Here is an 18,894-nt window from a genome sequence, read left to right on the forward strand (position 1 = left end):
CCCCCTTCAGGTGCCTCTGGGAGGAAACGCCGGGAGTAAGGCCCATTGTACTCAATGGGGCTTACTCCCAGTAAGTGTGGCTAGGATTGCAGCCTCACAGCCTAATCCTAGGCATGTCTACTCAGGAGTAAGTCCTGTTATACTCAGTGGGGCTCAAGGTACACCAACATACATTGTACACATAAATGTTATATGTTATGATGGCGCAAACATTGTAAAAAAACTCTGGTAGATCTCCGGGCCTTGCTGGGTTTCAAAGTAGCTCTCGAGCCAAAAAAGTGTGAGCACCCCTGCTCTAATCTATTAAATATAAAATATTGACATGACTGGGGACCCACCTGAAATGGGCTTGCAACCGGCCTAGTGGGTCCCAACCTACAGTTTGAGAAACGCTGGCCTAGTTCCAACATAATGGCATTGTTCAATTGAAATGGAAAAACCAATAAATGGTAAAGGATTTGCTTTTTCTTCCTGAAAATGTGTCTGTGTAAAAGTAAAACCAAGTGGTCTGTTTCTGTTGTCTCTGCTTTGTTTGGTTTTTAAAATTTTACTTTGCCGGAGCTCTCACGGAAAAAAAAACAACACACAAAACAGGCAACCAACAACACTCAAGAAATGAAGGTGATGGATGTGGCTGGGGGATGTAATTTGGATTTACGCCATCTTCTGGGCCAGGGACGGCACGTGACGGGTGTTCGCCTCCCTTCGCAGGGTCCCATCGCTCAGCCCCAGCTCTCTTCACGCCCGCTAAGTCTCTACTGGTGCCTCAGACCTGAGGGTGGCACCGTCAGGGAATACCAAGCGGCCTGCTATAAATTGCAGTGTCCTGGATGATAAACAGCGGGTGTTGAAATGGCAGCAACTGTTTGAAAGAGTCTGTTGGCCAGGAGTGTCAACGTCTCTTCACCGGGGAGAAGGGGAGTTTTTTGAAGCCCAAACAAGGAGAGGGTTTTTGCGTGGTTGTTGTTTGGGCATCTGTTGTGTGCGGGTGTAAAAATTATGTATCTATAAAGTTTGATAATGTGGGAAAGAGAGAAGCAGCTACTTGATGACTGCAACTGCATTCATATGAACATAAATTAACATAGCTAGATGCTTTATAGGGATTTTTTTTTTTTAAATCTTGGGGATAATCACAGGGTTTTTTTTAAATCTTGGGGATAATCACAGGGTTGTTGTGAGGAAATATGGGGGAAAGTCTGTCTATACTACCCAGAGCTCATTGGAGAAAGGGTTGAGATACACACGTGATTATTCTAATCAGGATCACATAATGCTGTTTTTACCCATCTCAGGAAGAGAATTGGATTCAGGCCTGCTCTACAGAATGCGTTGGTCATGAGTTTGACTGTAGACCAGGGAATCACACTTTTGAATTCACCCCATAGGAAGTTCCGTCAGTGGAAAATTTGCAGAGTGTGGTTTTCTTTACCCAGCCTTTGGAACCCCTTGCCACAGGATGTGTTGATGAATTTGACACATTTCTGGAGGAAAAGTCCATCACAGATTACAAGCCGTGATGAGTATATGCAACCTCCTGATTTTAGAAGTAGGCTACTGCAGAATGCCAGATGCAAGGGAATGGCGACAAGATGCAGGTCTCTTGTTGTCTTGTGCACTCCCTGAAGCATCTGGTGGGCTACTATGAGGTCCAGGAAGCTGGACTAGATGGGCCTTTAGCCTGATCCAGCAGGGCTCTTCTTATGTTTATGTTCTTAGCAGGCTGGACTAGAACATCTCTCTTCAGTGTGCTAAGCCTTTAAATTTTCTTTTTAATTTGTAGGGAGCATTTATATGGGGGAGCATTCATAAGTATAAGCCCCCTCCCTTGCAGGATTGAAGTAGTAGGCTGCTCCACAACTTCAAGTTTCACTCAGCTCCCAACCGAGTCTGTTGTATATCTGGACCTGGCTTCAAGGGTATCATGGTGGGATGTGTCCCCAAGTTATGCTTAGCTTTGCATGTTCGGTAGAGCAGTTTCCCAGTATGGTTCCACACAACCCTATTCTCAGAACCTATCTTGTCAAACATGGGCTGTCTCTTACGGGCCACTTGAGAGGTGTGTGAGATAGACCCATATTCTCTCTCTCTCTCTCTCTCTCTCTCTCTCTCTCTCTCTCTCTCTCTCTCTGATGGATCACCTTTGCAAAAGCAGTTTGCACTGAGCACTTGTGGAAAAACTGCTGCATTGAAACCTGAACTACTGAGAAAGAAATTCATTCCCCCCCCCCCCCCTAAAGCATGTGAGAAACACGAGATACAGGATGTAAGCAAGTTAGCATTTAATGTTCTGAGAGTTTTGCTCCATGTTGGGATGGATGTATCTGCCTGCACATGCCATCTCAGCTGTGCACAGGGTGAAATGCCAGGAAATTCTCCCTTTCAAAAAGAGTGGGATGAAAGCCACAAAGGAAATGCAATTCCTGTGTCTAGAGTCCGAAGGCCACAACAAAACTGTTGTTCTTTCACCACATGTGAGTGATTTCTAGTGTTTAACCTCAACTCAAGAAGAGAGATGATGTGAATGGCAAAACTGATGGGCAGATTCAGGCAGTGCCAGCAATCTGACTTCACCCCCCCCAGTTGGCGTGGGTTTACTGCTGAATTAATTACCCTTTTAATTGTTGGGGTTTTTACATCTATTGTACAACTCTATTGTCATTACCCTTTCAATTCTTGTAAGTGGCCTCGAGTATTATTTTAATAACAGGAAAGGGAGGAATGTGTTCATGATAAGATGCTATGGAATGAATCTATCAGGGCTCTCATGTGATTCTTCTGAATGTATAAGCTCTGTAGTCAACACATTTTGGGGCAAATTATGCTACTAAGGTTGCCAGTTCTGTCTGAGCCTATACCTGGAGATTTTTTTTTTTCCTAGTGTGATGCAGGTTGCAATCCTATACCCACATTCCTGGGAGTAAGCCCCACTGAATACAGTGGGACTTACTTCTGAGTATTCATGCATAGAATTAGGCTCACAGTGTTAGCGGCCCACTTTAAAACTCCAGGAATGCTTACAGGGGTCACCTGGAGATTGCTGATTCCTGAAGACTTCAGGTCAATCCTGGAGGACTGGCCATCCTCTGTGATCTACAATTTTATGGGTCAGGAACTTCCACCAAAGTTGAGTGAATGGGAAATCTGGGGGGGGGGATGTCTCCCCACCCACCTCAAAACATAGCACAAAATGAACTCAGAATGATTTGGCCCATCATCAATACTTCACAACCACCAATACTTGTCGAAAGCTTACATCACCTGGTTTTTCAGGGAAGCTTGTCTTCTGTTTACTTGGATTGTCTACTCCCCCCTTTTCCAGACCTGCATTTCAGAGAAAGCAGATGGAAAGGAAGCTACAAGGAAGCTTGCTTGCCACTCCTTTCCTAGATGAGTCCTCACTCCCAAGTTGCTTGTGATCCTTTCCTTGTCCCCAAAACTTATCTTCTTGTAGCAGTGCTCTGGGGAGGGTGGGGATAACATAAGACATGAAGAGAGGCCCACCTGGGACCTTACTACCTATTGTGGAATATTGGCAGGAAAGCTGTTTTCAGAGAAGCTTGTCTGCCACTCCTGCTCATCTTAATTTGAAGCCCCGATAAGCTTCCCCCCCCCCCTCAAAAAAAGGAGAGTTTCCCAGGACACAATCAGAACCTCTGCCCTAAGGCAGGGGTATCAGACTCATTTCATAAAGCGGGCTGAATAACATTCATGGTGCCTGCTGAGAGCTGGAAGTGGCATAATTAAACACAATGCCATTAAACAGATGATGGCCAAAAACAAGCACTCTGTTCTCAAGTAAGAACTCATTAACTGCAAATGACAGAAGACAAAATATGCAGACCTTGATCATAGTTGCAGGATATGGGAGAGCTTGGCCACCTTTTCAGCAGTGCATGTTCTGCTGAGCTCAGTAGCTGAGAGATGCTTGGAAGAGCCCAATTATAATGCCGGCTGGATAAAGAGCTTGCAGGGGCCGCATCCAGCCCACGGGACTTATGCTTGTCACCTCTGTCCTAGAGCAATGCTTCGGTTTTGCTGCATGCTTCATTCCGTGGTTTTTCCTCTGTTTCACCTTCCACAGGGCGCATGGCCCGGATGCCATGATACTGGTGGATGGGCAACCCCGTCAAGCCAAAGGGGAGCTGGGCCTTTCTCAGATGCTGCACATTGCCAGCCAGATTGCCTCAGGAATGGTCTACCTTGCCTCCCAGCACTTTGTACACAGAGACCTGGCCACAAGGAACTGCTTGGTCGGAGCCAACCTACTGGTGAAGATCGGAGACTTTGGGATGTCTAGAGACGTCTACAGCACTGATTACTACAGGGTAAGGTGGCTCTGGTGACAGAGCTTGGAGGGAGGCAGTGTGGCTGGTTAACTGCACAGCCATTCTGTTATTGCATACGTAATATTTGTGAAATGTGCCTGGGGACTATTGTGCAATATGAACTGAGGCGTATTAGTGGCTATTATCTATCGGGACTAAGCAATGAGGCAACTAAATTGAGCTTCCTTGGATAGGTGCAGTATACCACACAATTATTATTATTTATATTTATATCATACGTTAGGGACAAACTAGAGGAGAAGGCCATTTGCATCATGCCCTGTTTGTGAGTTTCCCGAGATACAGAACGGCTATACTGTCAACATTCCTCTACTTCCAGTTTCTATCTTGATATTCCCCCCCCCCGCCGCCTCCCCCTTATTTCTGCTCTTCCTTGAGAGGGTATTAAATATTAAACACTGGGTTGTGTGCGGTGCTTAATGGACTGGAGCGTACAGGGAATAAAAATCCCACAAAAGAGCCACTGTGGTAAATTGTGAATTTCAGTGTCATAACTTAAGAAATATCTATAATGTTTTCCTTGTGGCAGGCCTGTTCGACAACTTGAATTCCAGTGAAATTCAAAGTGGGATGCAATTAGGGGTATGGGGGCTAAAAATCAATGGGGGGGACACTAAAAATCAATGGCACTCTCTTCTGATATCCTTCTGGCTGGGGACTGTTTTTTTGGTTCCAACTTCTTCTCCCCATCCCTCCCCCCCCCCCACCAACCCTTGGGAAAACAGTACTTCATGGTGTTGTGTTCTGGGTCTTTCTAGAAGGGGAAATTGTAGCTACCAAGTGAAAGGACCTGAGAATACCCCAAAGCATCAATCCCTCCCCCAATGTCATTTCCTGTGAACAGGCTGTAGAATGAGCGGGGGGGGGCATTTCATCCCAGGCTTACCTGCATGTCTGAGACTCAGACACCTTGCCAGCTATGTATGGAGGCCCACAAGGGGCTCAGCAAAGCCCTGATTTTGTAAGCTGACTGGCAGCCCCATCCTATGCATGTCTACTCAGAAGTAAGTCCCATTGGAGTCAGTGGTGCTTACTCCCAGGAAAGTGTGGATAGGATTGGGCCGTGGAACAAGTATGGCTTTGACAGTGAGTCACCTGGCAGTGACAGTGATGCCATTGGTGCCCTGTGAATAGGTGGGGCCTGCTTACACCGTCCACTGGGGGCACCCAGTGGTGGACCTCCCCAGCGCCGTGCCCTGGGGCAAAGGTTTGCGATGGCACCCCCCATGGGATGCCACTGCCCCCCATGCGTGAATCCACCCACCGCTTCTCCCTGCATGCATGAAACTCATTGCAACATTTCAGAAACTCAACACCTCCAGGGTGCACCAGACTGTTTCCAGCAATCCTATAGGCGCACGAGGCTCCACACCCGGGGCATTTGCCCCTTTCACTTAATGGCAAGTCCACCAGTGTGGGCACCTGTGATAATTGTGGTGCCAGGACCAGATGTCTTTTGAAGAAAGATAGCGTAGTACTGGGGGTACATCATTTTGGTAAATATTTGAATGACTGACCCTAGCAGCAGAGATGGAGTCCCTCGATAATCACCCTTCAGGTTAAACTTTCCATATGAGTGAATCCTAAATTGAACAGCGGTGCTTTAATCAACTCCCTAATGCACCCTGGAACACGGGGCCCTTCCTGGTTAGTGCTATCCACAGGTCTGGTGAGGGAACCAACCTGCATGCTTCATCTGAAAAAATAGACTTGGATGTCAGTCAAGACCCCAGACAGACTTAACAAGAGGAGCCTCATGTAGCATAAGTGGGACATTGGTAGCAAAACCCTCACAGTTTCTAGAAAATTCATACAATTATTCCTTCTCCCTCACTGTCTCTCATGTCTTTACAAAATGCTAATTAATACCCATTTTGCTTCTCAATCAGGTATGTGTTGTTTTTTTTTAAATTCTGCAACATTACTTATCCGTCCTGCACAGAAGCAGTCTTTGCAGTGGATACAAGCTGTAGATTCCTCCCCCCCCTTTTTTTTCTGTGTCGTTCATTAAAGCGCCAGCATTGATAAATTAAAGAGAATCCAATGGAGGGCGACAAAGATGATTAAAGGATTGGGGGCCATGACCTGTAGAGGGAGATTAAGGAAACTTAATACATGGGGCTTACAGAAAAGGCAACTGGAAGAGTGACTGATAACTGCGCATAAAATATGGGAGAGGAAGTAATCGGCAATTTAGGCCCGACCTCGGTACACTTCATCCAACACAGACGCAATTTAGACAAGGGAATAATTTGCTGGAGGTAGATTGTTGGGCGTCATCGTTGGAAAGGTTCAGAAGGACACTAGATAAGCTTGTGTGGCTTGGCTTCAGGGCGGAGGAGGCTCTCTCGTGTAGAATATGTGATTTGATGAGCACAGCCTGCAATTCTGAACCCCTTTGCAAATGTCTTCAATTGGTGCCAAGTGTTGAGCAAGTAACGAATCCGAGAATCCATTCATCACAGGCAGGGAACAGTCTGCATGGGCACAATGAAGACTAGTCCACTGTGAACTCAGTGTTCCAGTGCACTATTCCCTAAGTATTTATTTATTTATTTGTTTGTTTGTTTGTTTATTTATTTAAATTGTTTGCACGCTATTTTTTTTACAAGAGGTTCAAAGCCGTTCTGCATGCAAAGCAGGTATCTACCACTGGCCTATGTAGCCTCCTATGTATAACTTTCGTTCAAGGACCACATTCTCCAGTCATTATACTGTGCTGGCATCCAAGAGTGCTGGATGACCTCAGCATTTTTACATTCTTCCTCCTAATGCACACCAGTGACTTTAAGTGATACCTGTACCCAGTGGCGTAGCTAAGGGGATGCAGGGGGTAGCAGTTTCACCGGGCATCAAGTTTTAGGGGACGCAACAAACTGAGCTTGACGCTAGTGACCAAAATTGTGAAAATCTTGGTATGTATGAATAACACCATCATGCTATATATCATTTAAAAGGTAATTTAATGTGGGATGCAATGAAGCAAACCCTGTTGGAATATCTGTATTCTATCAAACGTTATGGCCAGTCAACCGGAAAATGAAAACAGAATTGCCATATGGAACAAAAAGTGGATTTTCTTAACTCAGAACCGACCTATGAGACTGATTGTTCTGCGAGCCAGCAACATATTATTACGTTATTGACATGTTCCAATCTCATGTTATCATGATACAGCATGAAACCAATAAGGTGTTAATATGAGCCAGCTCTCATTTACATGTATCGTAATACAGTTACCCCTGCTAACTGGGTAAAAGGCACTTTTTCAAGTGGTATTCTTAGATTTAGCAGGAGAATAACCATCCCTCTTCACCGCAGCGCAGTGTCTCAAACCTATCAGAGGCACACTTTTTACTTATTTACTTAATTAATTTAATTTTGTCGTGGGGGGGCTACAAATCTTCTTTGACCGCAGGTAGCAGATAGATGCCTTAGCTATGCTGCTGGCTGGTGGGAGGCACTAGAGCAGGGGTGCTCACACTTTTTTGGCTCGAGAGCTACTTTGAAACCCAGCAAGGCCTGGAGATCTACTGCCCCCCTCCAGCTGTGCCACCACCTCTGAGCATGTGCAAAGTGTTTTTCCCCTCGCCAGACTGGGTGCCCTGCCCCCTCCAGCTACGCCACTGGCTGGAGGTGCTCCTGAGCACGTGAGGAGCGCCTTCCCTGCACAGGCTCGCCCCCTCCGCAGGGATGCCCTGCCTGGCCCGTGCCGGGAGCCGCCCGCCTGCAGGAGGACCGGCAGAGGAGAAGGTGGCTGGGCTTGCCCTGGCAGCCCCCTCCCCACAGGCTGCGGAGGGAGGGGGGAGGGACCGCCTGGTCAAGCAGCAGGTGCAGATGCAGCAGCAGCAGTCATGCCTCCCAGAGCAGGCAGGCGGGCAAGCAGCCTGGATCACCTGCTGCCCTCCCGCAGCCCCCCACGCTCCGCCTGCAGGGACCCCGCCGCCCGCTCACCTTCCAGCCCAGGGCTGCGCCCAGGCCACCCTCTACCCTAGGGGTGGGCTGGAGAGAGGAGCGCTTCCTCTCACAAAAGCTGCACAGTGGGGAGGGGAGGCGACACGGGGCTCTCTTCTCCCTCCCCCCACCCACCCTTGTCCGGCGGCCTGCGCTACTGCAGCTCCAGCCTCTCCTGTCCAGCCCAGGCGCTGAGGGGGAGGGGGTGCGAGTGGAGCAACAAATGGCAACTGCGCGCGCTCTCACTTCGTTTTTCCACCCGCCCCGACGCCCGGTGAGAGTCACAGAGCGCGCGCGCACCCTCGTTGCGCTCTAGGCTGCCCCTGCGCAGGCTCGGAGGTGAGCTCAGAACCCAGAAGGTAGCTCTTCGGCGCCACCTGCTGGCCAAGCCACGGAACTGCAGGAGCAGCTGAAGCAGTTCCGCGATCGACTCATCGCGATCGACCTATTGAGCACCCCTGGAATAGAGATATTTTATCTCCATGCCCCTGCTGGTTTTTTGGCTATAACTTTTATTAGAATAGAGCAGGGTTTCTCAAACTCTGAGGGAGCTTTACTCCCTCAGTAAGTTCTTGTGTGGGAGGGGCTAGGGGGTGTGTGCAAAGGGGGGTGAGGGGGGTGCTTGTGCCTTACTTTGCATGATGCTGGGCTGCAGCAGGCTGCAGAAGGTGCAGGCAGCCCTTCACAGCGCTCCCCGACGCTTGGAACTTGCAAAAGAAGCAGGCGCAAGGCACCTCCTACAAAACGGAAAGGGATGGGGGAAGTGTTACACGAACTGGTGGGTCGCGACCCAGCAGTTTGAGAACCACTGGAATAGAGATATCTCAATGTGGTTTATTTCATTGCATTCTGCATGGAATTACACTTCAAATGATATATAACTTGATGGTATCATTCGAAAATACCAAGAATTTAAAAATTTTGGCCAATAGTGGTGTCACCCCCCCCTCCAAGCACGTCACCCAGTGCACCCTCCTGGAGATGTCACTGCTTGGAAGTGTCTGTTTGAGCTATCAAGCAGACCCAGCAGGCCTTCATAGCTAATGAGCTGCAATCGACTAAGTAGGACGGAAGTTATATATGGGCTTGCCTTTGGCAATATACACTTTCATACATTGATGTGCCCAGCATCTGAACAGAACATCTTCTTGTAATGCATTCACATTTCCACTTCCCAGGGCAGGAACCCAGAGGAAACTTGAATTTCAGGTTATTTCAGAGAAATGCTGTTGTCTGTCCGTGCTGTTTTCCCTGGAGAATGCAACGCTTTATCATTTTCTGGAAGGAAGGTTGTGGAGGATTCCATCCAGCGGTGTCACTAGGGTTTGTGTCACCTGGTATGGAAAGCTAGAGCATTACCCCCACTGATGGACCTCCTCCCACCCCCCAGGTGGCGGGCACGGTGACGCATCGTCACCTCCCTCCCGCTGGTTTTTTGGCTATAACTTTTGATAGAATAGGGATATTTCAAGGCGGTCTGTTTCGTTGCATTCTGCAGGAAATCCTACATCAAGTGATATGTAACATGATGGTATAAATTTTGGCTAGTAGTGTTGTCAGCCCCCCTTGTGCGTGTCACCCGGTGTGGCCTGCACCCCCCCTGCTAGTGATGCCACTGTTTCCATCTGAAGGCTGACATTGACATGGCAGTTCTAAAACTCTCTGCACGCTGTCAACAACATTAAAATCCACCGGGCCTTGGTGTTTTAAGTGTGGGTATCCAGGAGTGCACATTTGTGCATTTTCACTAAGCACAAGCTGTGAGGCTGTATGAATACATTCTAGGCTCAGAATTAACTCCTGTTACTTTGCTTCCATGTCTGATTATAAATAAATAAATAAATAAATAAATAAATAAATAAATAAATAAGGGGAAGAAGCACCATCTGGGCTGCTACATAAGTGGAATGCAAAGTGCCTTTGCAAAGGTGAACTGCTTAATTTCATGTTCCATGTTTGCATACAACATACTTTTACGTAACAAAAGTGGCAGCTTCGCTGGCCTCCTTCCCGTCAGTCTCTCCTGCCTGAAGACAGATGCGTCCTTTCCAATGCAGATCACTGAGGAATGCATTCCGCTGTTTATCCTGCTTTGACAAGAGAGGAGAGTTCTGTTTTATGGCTTTGGAAGATTTTTTTTTTTTTAATAGACAACAAATTCAAAGCCATTGGAGATAAATCTTCAACTGGAGGAAATAGTCAAAAGGAAGCTATCTGATTGCAAACTTCAAAATTAAAACACATTCCGGGCTGGGCTCTGAAATGCCTTTCTGAGTGATAGGGATGTGTGAAGGTGTCTCCTAAATTTCTGTAGAGCCTTTCCCATGCACTGGCATAACATGTTCAAGGCCTGCAAATGTTCGAGATCTGTTAGGTAGTTTTTTTGCAATGCAAATCCATATGGTTTTATATTGCTATAGTGAGTATTATTTTCCCTGATGGACTTGTAGCCTCATCTGATCCTTAGGTTGCACTTCTGGAACTTGTATTCTGGCAGCACAGCCCAACTTACGGCATGACAAAACACTATGCGCTGTCACCTGCCAGCACTACCTCCCCAGAACCTCTGGTGCTAGTAAGTCAGTAGGGGGAGCAAACTGTAAGTGGAGAGGGGAAGGGCTTTTGGGGGGAACTGGAGGTGGGGAAACATGTGAGGAGTCGTCGTCCCCCCGCCAATATAATGCATGAAGTAGCTTTCCATAACATGCCTTTTACTCCAGTTATGGAGAAGGGACACTGTATCATTATCAACCAACCAACATTATTATCCTCCAAGGGCATTACTGTACCAGCCAAGGCTCCTGAGTGGCATGGCAGTGGATGCAATTACACACAGTGCTTGCTAAACTTAAGCAGGTCAGATGTGACATCCACCATTAGAAGATCGCCTATCTCATATACATTAGGCTGCAACTCAGTCCATGACGAATACAACCCCGTTTCTTCGGTATGTGCACGTTGCCGTTAAATATACTGTCACGGTATATTTAGTGCTTGCTTTGTAGGCCACTCGGCTTGGAAACCTAGTTGCGGCTTACTGGAGAAATCGATTCTTCACCTGCCCTTCAGGAGTTCTATCATCCCTCCAATTTGATTGATGCTAATTAAATGAGCTTCAAGCCCTTTCCCCCTTGATTAAAACTGAAGAAATAATGGCCTGTGAAATGCTGGCCATTTCCAGTTAAATAGAGCTGGTCGAAGCGCTGCTTGTGTTCCCAACCCCATCATTCGGACACCTGTCAGTAGCTTGGAGTGGGGAGGGGGCACATACTGGATGGCTTAGTGTCCGGCACACTGCCTGCCTATAGTAGCATTTAACTCTGGCTTCCCCAGGCAGTGTGCAGGGTCAAAAATTGCAGGTTGTTTCATTAGTGGGGGGGAGAGGGTATGTGCTCACCCCCATAAACTTCATATATGCATCTCTGATGAGGGGTAGAATGACCAGGGCCTAACCCAAACATGCACTTGGGCTGACACAAGTCCTTTGCACCAGCCCAGAAATGTTGCAAAAGTGCCATAAAGCATTTTGTGCCACTCGGAGGGGAGATAGGCTGGTGCACTGATGTGCGCCAGCCTCCCTGTGCTGCTGTTGGCCCTGGGGAGAAGGTGAAAGGAGGGCTTAAGGGGGGCAGGAGGGAGGGCTTTTGGGGTGGAAGGCAGGCAGGTGGTAGGCAGGACCGTGGGCAGGAAGCAGGAGGCGGGGCCAGGGCCTGAATCCTGACCCCATTCCCAGGCTGCTCAGGGCCGTCCTGGGCTTCTTGGATTTGGACCTGCCTGTTTCCAGCGCGAGTTAGGATTGCGCTCCAAGTGTTGTACATACAGTGGTGAATCAGTCATAAGTTGATCCCACCTAAACTGAAGCTTGCAGCAAAATCCCCAAGAATTTCAATAGATATTGAAGCTGAATAACTTGCAACCTGACCCTAATGGGCCTTGACAGCAGTGGAACTCGAATTCTGACTGCTCTAAAGCAGCAGCAGCCATAGAAGGTCCTCTGGCAGCTCATTTAGGAGTGCACTGCTGGACACTGGCAGGAAGGATCCTCAGGCTGGATCCCCAACTACCCGCCAAAGAAAGTAAGGTGAGTGGAGAGGCACAGAGAGGAGGGTGGGGAGTGGGGCATAACAGGGCTGGAGAGGCTGTGAGGGGGTGGATCCAGCTGCACTGGATCCTATCTCCCATTTCTGCAGCTTCCTTCCGCCTTTCTCTCTTGGGACTTGCGCTAGTGAAATACCTAGTGCAGGTCCAAGGAAGCTCATTGCAGAATGGGGGGGGGCATAAGGAGGTGTTAAGGGGTTTTAAATCCCATTTCACTTCTGAAGCCTCCTGATCTGCTCCTCCCCCCTCCCCCATGGAAACAGCACACCTGTTTTTATTGCAGCCATCTGCGGGTTTGGGGAAGGATAGGACTGGGCTGTTAGTGATATTCCTCAGAGCAAGGCTTCAAATTGGCTCGATGGTTGAGCCAAATGACCCACTCCTTCCAAAACCACTCCATTCAGAGGCAGCAAAATGGGTTTTTTGGCAATGTGTCTAGTAGGATGTAGGTAAGAGTGGACAGGATGAGGTATGGTGACAGTAGGGCTTTATTGGGTGGTTGGTAGCCACCCTTGTTGTCTCGTCAAAGTCTTCTGGGAACTGTGCTGCGCAGTATCACCAAGCTGCAGAATTGTTAGCAGTGTTGCAAAAGGCGGATTTGGGGCAAATTGCACCCCAACCCCAATTTCACACCCAAAGTTATCAACTTTAGGCCAGCTCTAATTGCAGGGATGTTGTAACTACAGTGGTTCTCAAACTTTTAGCACCAGGACCCACATTTTAGAATGAGAATCTGTCAGGACCCACCGGAAGTGATGTCATGACCGGAAGTGACATCATCAGGCAGGAAAATATTTAACAATCCTAGGCTGCAATCCTACCCACACTTACCCAGGAGTAAGTCCCATTGACTGTCATTGTTAAAAGCATAGACAGAGCACAGGTCTGTAACATTTCCCCAAATGCAGTCACATCCCGTGGTAGCATCAAGTCTAATACATTAAAAATAAAATATTGAAATGAATGGGGACCCACCTAAAATTTACTCGCAACCCACGTACTGGATCCTGGCCCACAGTTTGAGAAACAGTGTGGTAATGGGAATGTTGCAGCTTTGAAATGAGGGCGCAGTTTGCTTCCCTACAACAGCAACATTTTAAGCAAACTTTTCCACTTGGCTTTCTCTCTTCATTTGCACCCAACAGGAACGTTTCCCCTCCCTCTGTTCTGAAGTGTGAAGAGCCCTTCTTAGCAAAGCATTGTGAGTGCTGAGAAATTAATTGGGGCAATTAGGCTGTGTTGCATTGCATGGCATTATATTGGGGATGGTAATTATCCTAATTTCTCTTTCCCCCCCCCCTCCCCACAGCACCTGATCCTCAGCCTCCACTCATTCTTCTCTTCCCCCCCCCCACCTGTCTGGCTGATGTTTTCAGATTCACATGCTGCTCATTTTATTATCAGTAATGAGTGTGATGCTGACGGAGAAGAGCTCTTGTCAAGCTGATGGGAGCCTCTTCATTGGAGTGTCAAGGAAAGCAGGGAGGTCATGCAGCCCCTTTGGGAGAGATTGTAGTTCAGGGGAAGAGCACCTGCTTTGCATGCAGAAGGCCCCAGGTTCAGTTCCCTGCATTTCCAAGCAGAGCAGAGAACAATTTCTGCCTAAATCTTGGAGAGCCATAGCCAGATTGCATCAATGGTGCTGAGCCAGTGGAATCCAATCTCAGATCATGGAATGGATCTACTTGTCTATACCCCTGAAACTGCTTTCTACTGAGTTGGACCACCTGGACAATGCTATCTACAGTGATAGCTCCCAACCCTATTTGGAGACACCAGAGATAGAACCTGGGACAAAGTGAAAGTGATAGAACCTTGTGACAAAGTGCAAAGTTTTCCTTAGAGGGTGAAGGACCATTCAGAAGACTAAGCTGGAAAAATTTACATACAAATGTCTTCCTTGACGTATGTAATGAAGATATTTGCATGGAAATAGTTGGATGCTTTTTCCTCTCCTGAGTACTTTGTGGCCAGAAATTTCCCTCTGAAAGCCTATATTTCAAAGAAAAACAGCACAATGCGATCCCTGGGTGGGGGTGTGTGTTACTGACTAAATTTGCTGTCCTTGCATCTCCACCAGAGATCCTTATCAGTGGAAGCTGAACAGCCCCACATCAGGGAGGTGGTTTTGTCACAAATGCAGTGCCCCAAACTCCGTTCCTCCCCATAGAGATCAATGGCAGCCACCCAATGATAAGAGGAAATAATGTCAAGGGTGTGCACCACTCTCTAATAAAAAATGCTGAAGTATTGGGGTCAGTTTTATTTTGAGAAAGATAACTAACAACCCAATCCTACTGAGTTGCATGTTAACTGCTATACCGCTGCCATAAAACATGATCCGATAGCACATGGAGCACCAGGCTAGAGCCTTTCCTTGTGTGCCAGCAGACATGTGAAGGCCTGCTGATCAAGGTAAGATAGCAGGGGAGGCAGGTGTAATGAGAGTGGGGGTGGGCTGAACAGTAAGGCAATGGGGGTGCATTGGGTCTGGGAAGGGAGTGGGTTCAGTGGCAGTAGTGTCCACCAAATCCAATCCCCCCTTTCTGGTCCTGCTTCCTTGACCTGGGTCCATGTGGACTTGCACCGGCTATTTCACTGGCACAGATCCAAGCAGGCCCAGCCAGGTTAGGCTTGACTAGGAACCCTTACCCAGATGAGGACACCAACACAAGCTGTTCTGTCATGGCTGAATCAGCAGGGGGAGAATGGATAGAACTGGGCCCTAAGATAGGGGAGCATGATAGAAGTTTGTGCAATTATGCATGGTACGGAGAAAGCAGAGAGAGGGAACTGTTTCTCCTCAGATAATATAAAGATTCTGGTCACTAAGTAAAATCAACAGGCAGTAGGTTCAAGATAACAAAAAGAGACAGTCCTTTTTCATAACACACACCATTCATGTGGGAATTTGCTGCTATTGGATGTGGAGACAGCTGCAGGCTCAGATCAGATATATGCATGGAGAATGGGTCTATATGTAGAGAAATGTCAGCTAAATGAGACCTCTGTTTTTGGAGGGAGCGTACCTCTGAATATCAGGTACTGGAGCAAACCTTAGTTTACAAAGCCCCTGTTGTCTCCTGGTGGGTTTCCCAGCCCCACCCTATTTTACCCGCATATTTCTGCATTGTGTTCTCTTGTGAGAGTGTGATGGAGAAATTAGTTTACACAGGCAGACTGATGCTTCCTTTTCTCTTCCACACATACCTTGAGCAGCCCTGTTTGCGCCTCCATCAGATTGTATCAGTTTTATTGATTAAAGTGCAAGCTATACGATGATAACTGTATCCTTGTTCAACACTCATTCATTTCAATAGGGCCTCACAGAGAAGACATTTATGGTGGACTGCATGGCTGAGATGCGATAGTAGCTGTAAATCAATTAACAATGAGGTTCTCACGCAGAGTGTGCTTGGTGTACAGTCAGGGGCAGTGGTCCACAGTGGTCCATATACATAGAAACAGGAATTTTGGAAGGGTGATTCTTTGAGTGCCTTGGAGGAACTCAAATCTTTCTGGCCCAAGTACTTAAAGCTTCTCTTCCCCACTCAAACGGCTTAATTTGCCATGAGCTGGGCAAAGGCATCCCATGTGAGATGTCTGGAAGTACAAGACCAACACAGCAGGGATTTGTTGCACGGGCAGCTTTTAAGAGCTGAACCACATGTTACATTCACCGCATGAGAGCAGGCTGGTATTGCATGCTGGCAATTCAGCAATCTCTCTCTCTCTCTCTCTCTCTCTGACAAGCAGAGACAGCTTTAGGGAACCCCATTTGATGGGAAAAGAGCACCCTCCGGACAGCTTTTTCCATCCATCGTTTGCTTTGGCTTATCACTCTCCATAGTGGCTTATGTTCCCTGTCTCTGCCAATACAGGAAGATTCGCCACTAAGGACAGAAATAAGCAGAGATAAAGAAATCAGGACACTGGCTTCTCCTTTCTTTGTGCATGACTTTGGCCGCAATCCTAACCAACCTTCTAGCACTGACATGGCTGTGCCAATGTGGTGTACACTGCATCCTGCAGTGGGGAGGCAGTCAAGGGGGCCTCCTCTAGGTAAGGGCATATTTGTTACCTTACCTTGGGGCTGCATTTTGGCTAAGTCAGTGCTCAAAAGTTGGTTAGGATTGCGCCCTTTATGACATGCGCACATCCTTCCAGGTTTCTCTGCCTGTTGATGAGAGGAAACTTCTCCTAAAGTGAAGCTCAGGTACACATGGAAAGCCAGAAGTTATAGAGCAGGGGTGCCCAAACCCGGCCCTGGGGCCACATGCGGCCCTTGAGGCCTCTCAATGTGGCCCTCAGGGAGCCCACAGTCTCCAATGAACCTATGGCCCTCCAGAGATTTGTTGGAGCCCACACTGGCCTGACGCAAGTGCTCTCAGCATGAGGACGACTGTTTGACCTCTCCTGTGAGCTGTGGGATGAGGGCTCCCTCCACTGCTTGTTGTTTCACATCTGTGATGCAGCTGCAACAGCAAAGGAAAGGGCAGCCTTGCTTTGTGCAAGACCTTTTAAAGGCCTTGAGCTATTGCAAGACCTTCATTCATTCATATAAGTTCATCTTTAATATGTTCATTTATGTAAACTTATGTAAATTTATTCAAATTTGAAATGTAAATTAATTCTTTTTTTCCCCGGCCCCCGAAGCAGTATCAGAGAGATGGTGTGGCCCTCCTGCCAAAAACTTTGGACACCCCTGTTATAGAGGAATAGCTAATTTTCCTGAAACATAGTAGTCTGCCTAATAGGGCCTAGAGTGCAATTTAAAAATCACTGCAGGCAAAAAAATGGGAAATCACAGCACAATCCAAACCAGCTTTTGAACTCCAATGCAGTTGTGTCAATGGGGTGTGCATTGCATCCTGCAGTAGGGGACAGTCACAGAGGCCTCCCCAAAGGAAGGGAATATTTATTCCCTTATCTTGGGGCTGAAATGAGGCTTCATTGGTGCTGGAATGTTGTTTAGGATTGGGCTGTCAGGCTGCAATCCTATGCACACTCACCTGGGATTAAGCCCCATTGAACTTACTTCTGAGTAGACATATTTGGGCTGCCAGCAAAAGGCAACTTCTGTGTTTACTATTTTGGTTTGTATCCTGTTTCCTTTCACCTTCTTCCTTTGGTTAAAAAAAACACAAAACTCCCAGAATTGTTTCTCCAGTCAAAATTGGAGGGACCTTGGAGCTGCTTTTAATTTGGGCAGAGAAGTCATCAGGAGATCCGACCACAGATTTCCAGGATCACATCTGTTTTAGTCCTTCTAGAGGCAGAACGTAAAATCTGACGGGCTCGCGTTGGGTTTCAATCAGGCGAGCCTCCTGTTCCATTCTGGATGCTGAGAGTAGATAATCAATTATTAATCTAAAACATATTGCTCCAAATCCCCCTTAATTCTTTGCAGTCATTAGCAATGACATGCAATACCTTAAGCTTCAGCATCTTGTGCCAGAATCCAACAACAGCCAGGAAAATGTGTTTCTCGAGTTCTCTCTTATTTTTTTTCTTTCCTTGTCTGTACCAAAAAAAAAAGTATGAGAACACTGGATTTGATATAGTCAGAATCTAAGGTAGTTTCTTCATATTAACTGAAATGTGTAAATCAACCCTGGATTAAGGCCTTTCTAAATTATTTGCATGGCGTCATGTAGTGAGGAAGATCAGCCTTTTATCCCTGTAAGTTCGATGAGATTAGTAGTATTCTTGATTATATTTATGTGTTTATTTCCCTTCCCCCCCCTTTCAAATTTTGGTTGGCTTTTCTTGCTGGGATGTCTTTGTGGATAAGGGGTCATAACTGGCAGTTGGAATTTCATGGCAGTCTGTAACTTTTGAATACAGGGAAAAACAACATTTAAAAAACTGATATCAGTTTGGATCCTAGCTACAGAATATATCTGTGTTGTCAATTTTGTCTTCCTCCTTTTCAATATATGGGATTTCCTTTTTTCCCCCCATTTTCCAAATTTGTTGCACGGTCTAGATTAGTACTTTGACATGCCAAACTAGATGTGGGGTGGAAGTTTTACAAATGGAACTCCCAACATCTCCACCCCCCCCCTTTCAAAAAGCAATGAGGAATTGCTTCTCTTGAGGGTGGAGAAGCAATTAGTTTGATGCAATTGTGCAAGGAAAGAAAGGGTTAAACCTGCCCCCCCCATACTGATTCAACTTCAGTTTTCCCCCAAAGCCATGGAAAACTTACAAGGCAGTCACTTAGAGCCCAATCCTATCCACACTTTCCTGGGAGTAAGACCCATTTACCATAAAGGGATTTACTTCTGAGTAGACATGCATAGGCTTGGGCTGTCAGTTCCCACATCCCATATAGCTTGGCCCACCCAAATTATTTGGATACAGAAATCTGTGCATACGTGTAACTCTCCTTTTGAAATCTAAGGTACTTAAAAGGTTTTAACTCTGACTGAATTGTTTTCTTAATTCTTTTTTTTTCCTAGCATATTTAATTTTTCCCTCATCTAAAACA

At 46.9% G+C, this 18,894-nt stretch overlaps 1 protein-coding gene across 3 annotated transcripts in view; it reads left to right on the top strand.

The window, feature by feature from the left end:
- Positions 1-18,894, top strand: part of NTRK3 (neurotrophic receptor tyrosine kinase 3) — a 449,707-nt gene that overhangs the window by 389,525 nt on the left and 41,288 nt on the right. For all 3 annotated transcript variants that reach the window (XM_066634740.1, XM_066634739.1, XM_066634741.1), the window contains one exon: positions 4,085-4,328. In XM_066634740.1, the coding sequence (XP_066490837.1) occupies positions 4,085-4,328 (244 nt within the window). The remainder of the gene's footprint in view (positions 1-4,084; positions 4,329-18,894) is intronic.

The sequence above is a fragment of the Tiliqua scincoides genome, chromosome 8 (assembly GCF_035046505.1).
Source record: "Tiliqua scincoides isolate rTilSci1 chromosome 8, rTilSci1.hap2, whole genome shotgun sequence".
Classification (NCBI taxonomy): domain Eukaryota; kingdom Metazoa; phylum Chordata; class Lepidosauria; order Squamata; family Scincidae; genus Tiliqua; species Tiliqua scincoides.